Source organism: Musca domestica, unplaced genomic scaffold (assembly GCF_030504385.1).
Source record: "Musca domestica strain aabys unplaced genomic scaffold, Musca_domestica.polishedcontigs.V.1.1 1, whole genome shotgun sequence".
Taxonomy (NCBI): Eukaryota; Metazoa; Arthropoda; class Insecta; order Diptera; family Muscidae; genus Musca; species Musca domestica.
The window spans coordinates 41,780,442-41,791,608 of record NW_026712114.1 but is presented as its reverse complement, the minus strand read 5'-3'; the positions used below and the strand labels follow the sequence as shown (position 1 = coordinate 41,791,608).

The 11,167-nt window shown below is 30.2% G+C and overlaps 1 protein-coding gene across 1 annotated transcript; it reads right to left on the bottom strand.

The window, feature by feature from the left end:
• Positions 1-8,290: 8,290 nt before the first annotated feature.
• LOC131806827 (uncharacterized) lies at positions 8,291-9,824 on the bottom strand. Its single transcript, XM_059131758.1, has 2 exons — positions 9,524-9,824; positions 8,291-9,402 (listed from the first exon to the last, which is right to left on the bottom strand). Exons 1-2 carry the CDS (start codon positions 9,822-9,824, stop codon positions 8,291-8,293), a joined length of 1,413 nt encoding a protein of 470 aa, XP_058987741.1.
• Positions 9,825-11,167: the final 1,343 nt, after the last annotated feature.

The window sequence follows — 11,167 nt, the reverse complement described above, 5'->3', positions numbered from 1 at the left end:
ATAAAAAATATTCAAAATAAAATTTTGAAAATTAAAAAAAATATTTTTTAATTTTTTTGAAGGTCTAGCTGGGCTTTAAATTGGGGTTTTGATAGGAATTTTTTCAAGGCTATAATCGTAAATTTTTATGTAATTTTTTGGAAGACTATTCAGGCCATAGTTACGGATTATAAAAGGATTTTATTTTCCAGGACAATCCAGGCCACATTTGCTAAGGAATTTCTTCAAGGACCTTCTAAGCATTTAAGAAGACTTGGACCATCGGGCTATAAACGTGGACCATCCAGGCTATAAACGTGGATTTTAAAAGGAATTGTTTTCAAGGACCATCCAGGCTATAAACGTGGATTTTTAAAGGAATTGTTTTCAAGGACCATCCAGGCTATAAACGTGGATTTTAAAAGGAATTGTCTTCAAGGACCATCCAGGCTATAAACGTGGATTTTTAAAGGAATTGTTTCCCGGGAAAATCCAGGCTTAAACGAGGATTTTTAAAGGAATTCTTTTCAAGGACCATCCAGGCTATAAACGTGGATTTTTAAAGGAATTCTTTTCAAGGACCATCCAGGCCATAACTACGGATTTTTAAAGGAATTCTTTTCAAGGACCATCCAGGCTATAAACGTGGATTTTTAAAGGAATTCTTTTCAAGGACCATCCAGGCTATAAACGTGGATTTTTAAAGGAATTCTTTTCAAGGACCATCCAGGCCATAACTACGGATTTTTAAAGGAATTTTTTTCAAGGACCATCCAGGCTATAAACGTGGATTTTTAAAGGAATTCTTTTCAAGGACCATCCAGGCTATAAACGTGGATTTTTAAAGGAATTCTTTTCAAGGACCATCCAGGCTATAAACGTGGATTTTTAAAGGAATTCTTTTCAAGGACCATCCAGGCTATAAACGTGGATTTTTAAAGGAATTGTTTTCAAGGACCATCCAGGCTATAAACGTGGATTTTTAAAGGAATTGTTTTCAAGGACCATCCAGGCTATAAACGTGGATTTTTAAAGGAATTCTTTTCAAGTACCATCCAGACTATAAACGTGGATTTTAAAGGAATTCTTTTCAAGGCCATCTAGGCTATAAACGATGATTTTTAAAGGAATTTTTTCAAGGACCATCCAGGCTATAAACGTGGATTTTTAAAGGAATTGTTTTCAAGGACCATTCAGGCTATAACCGTGATTTTTTAAAGGAATTATTTCCAAGGACCATTCTGGCCATAGCTACGGATTTTTAAAGGAATTGTTTCCAAGGGCTATCCAGGCTATAAACGTGATTTTTTAAAGGAATTATTTCCAAGGACCATTCTGGCCATAGCTACGGATTTTTAAAGGAATTGTTTCCAAGGGCTATCCAGGCTATAAACGTGGATTTTCGTAGGGATTTTTTTCAAGGACCATCCAGGCTATAAACGTGGATTTTTAAATGAATTCTTTTCAAGGACCATCCAGGCTATAAACGTGGATTTTTAAAGGAATTCTTTTTAAGGACCATCCAGGCTATAAACGTGGATTTTTATGGGAATTCTTTTCAAGGACCATCCAGGCTATAAACGTGGATTTTTAAAGGAATTCTTTTCAAGGGCCATCCAGGCTATAAACGTGGATTTTAAAAGGACTGTTTTCAAGGAACATCGGAGCTATAGAGAATTGTTTTCCAAGGACCTTTCAGACCATAACTGCGGATTCTAAAGGATTTTCTTTTCAAGGACTGTTAGGACTATAAACGTGGATTTTTAAAAATATTTTTTTCAAGGACCATCCGAGCCATAACTAGGGAATTTTAAAAGGATTTGTTTTTTCAAGGACCATCCGAGCCATAATTACAAATTTTAAGTAGAGTTTTATTCAAGGACTTTCCAGGCCTTAATTACAAATTTAGAAATTTAGAAAGGGATTTTAAGGGCCATCCAGGCCATTGCTATGGATTTTTAAAGATATTTTTTTTTCAAGGACCATCTGAGCCGTTACTAGGAAATTTTAAAATATATGTTTTTTTCAAAGACCATCCAGACCGCAATTACAAATTTTATGTAAAGTTTTATTCAAGGACTTTCGAGGCCTTAAGTCCGGATTTTTTTTTTTCAAGGACCACACAGTCCATATCTACAGACTTTCAAAGGATATTTTTTCCAAGGCCACGCCGGCTATAGACATGGATTTTAATGGTTTTTTTCAAGGATCATTCCTGACATAACTACAGATTTTAAAAGAGATTTAAGAGAGATATGGATTTTTAAGTAGAATTTTATATAAGGACCTTCCCGGCAATATCTAAAAAATTTTAAAAGAATTTTTTCCTGGAAATTCTTGCCACATCTGCATATTTTTTTTATGGAATGTTTTCAAGGACAATTTAGGCTATACCCAAGGATTTTCCAAGGTCCATCAAGGCTATTAAGGCTAGCGGATTTTAAAAGCATTTTTTACGAGGACAATGGCTGCGAAATTTGCAAATAAAATATTGTCAAGGACCGCTCAGGTCCTATTTCTATTTTTTTACGGAATTTTTTTACCACTCAGTCAATAACTACACATTTTAAGTAGAGTTTTATTCAAGGACATTCGAGGTCTTTTTTCAAGGACCCTCCAAGCCATAGCTACGGCATTTTAAAGGATTTTTTTCGAGGAACATTCAGATCATAAATACGGATTTTTAAAGGCTTTTTTCGAGGATCATCCATGCCATAACTAGGGATTGTTGATTTTTTAAAAGTTAATAGTCGTTGATTTTTTAAAAATATATTTTGAAAGCTTTTATTAATAGTGGATTTTTTTTAAAAATATATTTGTAGGTCTACAAAAGACGTGAATTTTTTAAAAATATTTTTGTAGGTCTATAAACGACTTGGATTTTTTTAATAACATTTTTGTGGACCTGTAACAATAGTAGTGGATTTTTTTAAATATTTTCCTAATCTACAATAGTAGTGGATTTTTTTTAAAATATTTTTTTTTAAATCTACAATAGTATTTTTTAAAAATATTTTTTTATAACAGTCTTGGATATTTTAAAAGCAGATTTTGAAGACATAACAATCTTTGATTTATTAAAATATTTTTGAAGACCTTTAAGAATCGTGGATTTCTTAGAAGTATTTTTTGAATGTCTATAATAGTCGCGGATTTTTTAATAATATTTTTGAAGGGCTGTAATAGACGTGGATATTTAAAAAATAAATTTTGAAGTCGTGGATTTTTTAAAAATATTTTTTTGAAGGTATATAATAGTCGTGGATTTAAAAAAAAAATAATAAATAAACGTGGAATTTAAAAATAATTTTTATGGTCTTTAATAGTCGTGGATTTTTTTAAAATATTTATTTTAATCTACAATAGTCGTGGATTTTTTAAAATATTTTTTTAAATCTACAATAGTTGTAGATTTTTTTAAAATATTTTTTTTTAAATCTACAATAGTCGTGAATTTTTTAAAAATATTTTTGTTGGTCTTTAATAAACGTAGAATTTAAAAATAATTTTTATGGACTTTAATTGTCGTGGATTTTTTTTTTGAAATATTTTTTTTAATCTACAATAGTCGTGGATTTTGTTAAAATATTTTTTGAAGACTTATAACTGTCGTGGATTTTTTAAAAATATTTTTTGAAGATCTATAACAGACGTGGATTTTTTAAAAATATTTTTTGAAGATCTATAACAGACGTGGATTTTTTAAAAATATTTTTTGAAGATCTATAACAGAGGTGGATTTTTTAAAAATATTTTTTGAAGATCTATAACAGACGTGGATTTTTTAAAAATATTTTTTGAAGATCTATAACAGACGTGGATTTTTTAAAAATATTTTTTGAAGATCTATAACAGAGGTGGATTTTTTAAAAATATTTTTTGAAGATCTATAACAGACGTGGATTTTTTAAAAATATTTTTTGAAGATCTATAACAGACGTGGATTTTTTAAAAATATTTTTTGAAGATCTATAACAGACGTGGATTTTTTAAAAATATTTTCTGAAGATCTATAACAGACGTGGATTTTTTAAAAATATTTTTTTGAAGATTTGTAATAGATGTGGATTTTTTAAAAATATTTTTTTGAAGATTTGTAATAGACGTGGATTTTTTAAAAATATTTTTTGAAGATCTGTAATAGACGTGGAATTTTTAAAAATATTTTTTGAAGATCTATAATAGACGTGGATTTTTTAAAAATATTTTTTGAAGATCTATAATAGACGTGGATTTTTTAAAAATATTTTTTGAAGATCTATAATAGCCGTGGATTTTTTAAAAATATTTTTGAAGATCTATAATAGTCGTGGATTTTTTAAAAATATTTTTTGAAGATCTATAATAGACGTGGATTTTTTAAAAATATTTTTTGAAGATCTATAATAGACGTGGATTTTTTAAAAATATTTTTTGAAGGTTTATAATAGTCGCGTATTTTTTAAAAATATTTTTTAAGTCCATAATAGGCAAGAATTTTTTAAAAATATTTTTTGCGAGATTTTTTTTAATAGTGATTTTTTTAAAAAGTATTTTTTTAAAGTCTATAATAGGCGTGGATTTTCTAAAAATATTTTTTGCAAGATTTTTTTTAAAAGTGAATTTTTTAAAAAATATTTTTTTAAAGTCTATAAGTCTATCTATTTATTAAAAAATATATTTTTTATGTTTAAAGTAGTTGCGAATTTTTTTTTAAATAATTTTGGTAGATTTGGAAATGATGTGGACTTTTTACTTTTTTGTGAAAGTCTATAATAGTCGTGGATTTATTAAAAATGTTTTTGAAGGTCTACGATGGACGTGGATTTGAAAGTGGAGTTTTTGAAAGTCTTCATAGTCGTGGATTTTTTTAAAATATTTTTTGAAATTTTATAACAGTCGTGAATTTTCTAAAAATATTTTTAAAGGTCTACAATAGACGTGGATTTTTAATTCTTTGTAGATCTATATTTTTTGTAGTTCTGTAATTTTTTAAAAATATTCTTTGTAGGTCTATAATTTTTTAAAATAAATTTTGAAGTCGTGGATTTTTTTTTAATATTTTTGGAGGTCTACAACAGTCGTGTATTTTTAAACATATTTTTTGAACATCTCTAAAAGAACATCTTTAAAAATATTGTTGAAGATCTGTACTGCTCGTGGATTTTTTAAATTATTTCGGAAGGTTTACAATGGTCGTGGATTTTTTTAAAAACATTTTTTGAAGGTCTCTAATAGTCGTGGATTTTTAAAATAATTCGATTGTTTTAAAAACTTTTTTTGTTTGAAAGAATATAATAGTCGTGAATTTTTGAAAAATATTTTCTTTAAAAACTATAACAGTCGTGAATTTTTTAAAAGTTTTTTTTGAAAAACTATCACAGACGTGAATTTTTTAAACATATTTTATTGGATTTTTTAGAAAAAATTTTTGAGAGTTTTTATTATAAACATTTTTTGAAGGTCTTTAATTTTTTAATATTTTTGTCGTGTTTTTTTTTTAATATTTTTGAAGGTCCATAATAGTTGTGGATTTTTTAAAATGTTTTTTGAAGTTTATAACAGTCGTGGATTTTTTAAACATATTTTTAAAGGTCAATAATAATTGCTGATTTTGTAAGAATATTTTTGAAGGTCCATGACAGTAGTTTTTAAAGGTGATTTTTTTCATAGACCATCCCAACATAACTACGAATTTTTTAGGGATTTTTTTCGAGGACTCTCCATTTCATAACTACATATTTTCAAAGAATTTTTTTTCAAGAACCATCCAGGCACCATTCAGGCTATATCCTTAGATTTTAAAGGTTTTTTTACAAGGCCATAACCACGTATTTTTGAAGGATTTCTTTTCGAGGACCGTTCAGACAAATATGTGGAATTTTAACGAATTTTTTTAAGGAAATTTTTTAAAAACATTTTTCAAAGGAACGTTCAGGTTAAAAGTAGGATTTTTTATAGACTTTTTTTTCTACAGACCAACAACACTATTACTATAAATTTGAAAAGGACGCTTTTAGAGGACTATCAACAATATTAAATTTGAATTTTAAAGGATTTTTTTTCAAAAATTATCAATGCCAAATTCACCGACTTTGTGCAAATTTTTTCCAGGACCAACGAGAATGTAAACCTGAATTTCAATTGAAGACTGAGTCTCGATATACACATACTTCAATCCTAATGGTATTGTGTTCTAATTTGTTTCCTCTCACAGCAAATGAGGTTTTGATGTTTTCCTTGTTACTTTGTCTTGTAAATTACAAAAATGTTAAATACATTGTATTTAAATATCTCATAAAAATATATTATATACGTTGGAGTATTTAAGGGTTATTTTTAATTTCAGCTAGGCATGATAGTGGGAGTGTTCTCCCAGCTGAGTGTTATAATCGTGGATTTTTTAAATATTTTTAAAAATATTTTTTTTTGGCTCTACAAGAGTCTTGGATTTTTTAAAAATATTTTTTTGGAAGGTCTATAATAGACCTGGATATTTTAAAAATATTTTCTTAAGGTCTATAACAATTGTGGATTTTTTAAAAATATTTTTGTTAGGCCTATAATAATCGTGAATATTTAAAAAATATTTTTCGAAAACATCTAACAATCGAGGATTTTTTAAAAATATTTTTGAGGCCTATAATCAATGTGAATGCTTTTAAATATATATTTCGAATATCTATAATAGGCGTAAAATTTTTAAAAATATTGTTCAAAGGTCTATACAAATTATGAATTATTTACAAATATTTTTTCAATGCCTATGGTAAGAGTCGATTTCAATAAAATATTTTTTGAAATCCTACAATAATCGTAATTTTTTTTTTAAATATTTATCAAAGGCCTATATCAATCGTAGATTTTTTAAAAATATTTTTTTTTCAAGCCTTAACAATCGTGAATTTTTTAAAAATATTTTTTAAGGGCCTATAACTATTGTGGATTTTTTTAAATATATTTTTCGAGGGCCATCAATAAACGTGGATTTTTTTAAAAAAATATTTTTTTAACGCCTATCTATAAACGTGGATTTTATAAAAATATTTTTTCAAGGCCTATCTTTAAACGTGGATTTTTAAAAAATATTTTTTCAAGGCCTATCTATAAACGTGGATTTTTAAAAAATATTTTTTCAAGGCCTATCTTTAAACGTGGACTTTTAAAAAAATATTTTTTCAAGGCCTATCTATAAACGTGGATTTTTTAAAAATATTTTTTCAAGGCCTATCTATAAACGTGGATTTTTTAGAAATATTTTTTCAAGGCCTATCTATAAACGTGAATTTTTTAAAAATATTTTTTCAAGGCCTATCTATAAACGTGGATTTTTTAAAAATATTTTTTTCAAGGCCTATCTATAAACGTGGATTTTTTAAAAATACTTTTTTCAAGGCCTATCTATAAACGTGGATTTTTTAGAAATATTTTTTCAAGGCCTATCTATAAACGTGGATTTTTTAAAAATATTTTTTCAAGGCCTATCTATAAACGTGGATTTTTTAAAAATATTTTTTTCAAGGCCTATCTATAAACGTGGATTTTTTAAAAATATTTTTTCAAGGCCTATCTATAAACGTGAATTTTTTAAAAATATTTTTTCAAGGCCTATCTATAAACGTGGATTTTTTAAAAATATTTTTTCAAGCCCTATCTATAAACGTGGATTTTTTTAAAAATATTTTTTCAAGACCTATATATAAACGTGGATTTTTTAAAAATACTTCTTCAAGGCCTATCTATAAACATTGATTTTTTAAAAATATTTTTTCAAGGCCTATAATAGTCGTGGATTTTTTTAAAAATATTTTTTTCAAGACCTATCTATAAACATTGATTTTTTAAAAATATTTTTTCAAGGCCTATAATAGTCGTGGATTTTTTTAAATATATTTTTTCAAAGTCAATCTATGAACGTGGATTTTTTAAAAATATTTTTTCAAGGCCTATCTATAAACGTGGATTTTTTAAAAATATTTTTTCAAGGGCTATTAACAAACGTGGATTTTTTAAAAATAGTTTTTCAAGGCTATCAATAAGCGTGGATTTTTTAAAAATATTTTTTCAAGGTCTATTAACAAACGTGGATTTTTTAAAAAATATTTTTTCAAGGCCTATCTATAAACGTGGATTTTTTAAAAAATATTTTTTCAAGACCTATCTATAAACGTGGATTTTTTAAAAAATATTTTTTCAAGGCCTATCTATAAACGTGGATTTTTTAAAAAATATTTTTTCAAGGCCTATCTATAAACGTGGATTTTTTAAAAATATTTTTTAAATACATTTTTTCTACATTTTTAAAATATTTATTACAATATAAATAAAATTATTAATAGTAATTAAATTTTGCCCTTTGACCTCCATGTTTCCGATCATATAAAATCTCCATAAGAAATATTATCCCACTGGCCACCAATCCCCCAATCAATATCATCCAGGTCCAGAATAAATCATTTGCTGTTAAAGGCTGTGGTCCTGGCTCCACATATGGATCACGTATCGATACCTGTTTCAATTTCAGCAGATCCCAAAAAGCGCTATCCGACCAGTATTCCATAAAACCAAAAGCATGAACCCAATGCAGTAGATAATTGAGTCCCTCCCTGTAGGGGGAGTTCTGTTGCAGGGGGATGCCCCAAGGCATATAGGGATAGAGAATCAAGCCGTCATAGGTACAGAAGTGTTTATGGGACAGGTATTGTTGTCGGCGTGTATCCTTTTCCCAACCCGTTGAGGAGCTATAGTAGCTATAGGAGGTGTTATAATCCGTGCGTAGGCTATCCAGATAGGTGTAGTTGCTGGTGGTGATCACAGCCGGAAGATAGTCTACGATTCGATATCTCATGGCATAGGCCTCGGCATCATGGAGAAGAATTTTCACCGATGACTCCATTATATCCTGGATGCTTTTCAGCTGACGATGTTTGGGTGGACTGGTCAGCAGGGTACTGACATTTGTCGAGAACAGGGTGTTGAGAAAGAGGCCGGCAATGAAGAGAAGGAGGTAGATAAATTTTAAGATTCTCCTTGGCGGCTTAGGGGGTGGGGTAAATTCTTGCCCCAACACGGCAGGAAATATTCTCTCACTTAGCAGTAATCTGGAGAGATCCAAGAGGCCATCAAAGAGATAATCGATAAGGGATTGAAGTAAGGAAAAAATCACCGTGCAGAGAATGACGGAACCCAGGAAGGTCCAATTCAAGATGATGGCATAGACCTCACGTATGCTCAGAGCCTGGGCACAGGGTACAATTAGCATGCCATGGTCATGCTGATAGGCATCGGTCATGTTGAACCATCTGTCATAGTCGGGATTCGTGTGCATTGTCATTGGTATGTCCAGCAGATTGGTTTCCACCATGTCTTTTAGTATCGCCGTATAGTGTTTGGGATTCTCCATGTCCAGGGGGAAGGCCATTTTCAGGGTGGCATTGAAGTGTTCTGCGAAAAGCATTACAAATCGGGGTACAAAGCCATTTATTTTTAATGGCGTCCAAATAATACAGGGATCTCAGGGAAGCCCTATCGGTGTAGGTTAGTAGGGTCTTGTTGCGGAAGTTACGCCAATGTTGGGGGAAATATTTTAGGTTTTTCAACTCAATATCTCCGGGACTGAAGGAGGTCCAATAATATTCCGGATAGGGTTTGAGGGCATAAAATAAAGTACTCTCCGAGTTGCCTGGGTTCTCAGCAGAGTACCCAAAACTCAGCAACACATTGGTCATGTTGTAACCTTTACAGGATGCCAATAACTCTCCTCTGAACTCCCTCTGGTCCAACACATCCACAGCCACAACCACAATTCTTGTCTCACGTAGAAAATTTAAAGCATCCGCCAAAATTTTCATCACCTCCTCCTGCATTTTCTGGGTCAACAAAAGCATAGCCAATACTTCCCGGTTGTGGTGCATCCGATAGAGAAAATCTCCTTGAGATTTTGTTAGCAATGTAATGGGCCAGGATAATTCATAAAGGTCCTGGATTATGGGCTCCAAGGATTTTTGGTTCTCCTCCCGAACCACCAGCAAAGAATTGATTTTTCTTTCCAAATTAATATCCTCTAGAAGTTTTTGAGGGGAAAATGTCGGACCCTCTTCTGGAACCTTCAAATTGGCCATTGTAAAACCAAAGGACACCACAGTAGTGTGCTTATGGGGATGTTGGGAATTCACCACGATTTATCACGGCAAATTCTATTGGGGATGTTGATTTGGGTAAATTCACCACGGTGAATTTTAATGGGGATGTTGTCTTGGGAATTGTACCACGGCAAATTCTATTGGGGATGTTGATTAGGGTAAATTCTCCACGGTGAAATATATTGGGGATGTTGTCTTTTGAAATGTACCACGGTGAAATATATTGGGGATGTTGTCTTTTGAAATGTACCACGGTGAAATATATTGGGGATGTTGTCTTTTGAAATGTACCACGGTGAATTATATTGGGGATGTTGTCGTTTGAATTGTACCACGGCAAATTATATTGGGGATGTTGTCTTTTGAATTGTACCACGTCAAATTTTATTGGGGCTGTTGGCGTTGCTAGTTTTAATATGAACTACTAGATGGCGCTAAGTTTAGCGCAGACACGATCCAAAACTGTGTATGGGATGGTGACATTTCAAGTTTTAATATTCACCATTAGCAGAGACACCCTCCGAAAAAAAAAAAAATGTATTATGATCATATCGAGTGGGGCTAAAGAGATTCACCATGTGAGAAGTGAATATAGCAGAAACACATCTGAAAGAGGTAAGTATCGAAGAAAATCATTTTATCTAGATGGCTCTCAGAATGCTTTTATATAGTCAACATGCTGATTACTGCAGTCAAATGTGCTTATTAATTTATTTGAAAACATATATTTCAAGAAATCGACTTCAATAAATGTGATATATTATAGAAGAGTTTCAATTGACAAATATGCTGCAATTATTGATATTTCAGGGGTTTTAATTTCAGCATAGATGAAAATATAAATGAAAATATAGACAAAGAAATGACATCGAAAAATTCCGGAATAATCAAGTGAAATTCTTGAAAAACGATAACGAAGTCGAGTGGGTTGAACACGAAAATCAGCATGTTGGCTATGCAAAACATGATGAGATAAAAAGACAAAACTAACTTTTCGTTGTACTTGTTTTAATTTGTCTATAATTTTAGCGACTCAAAAATGTTCAGTTATTCCCATCGAAACGATA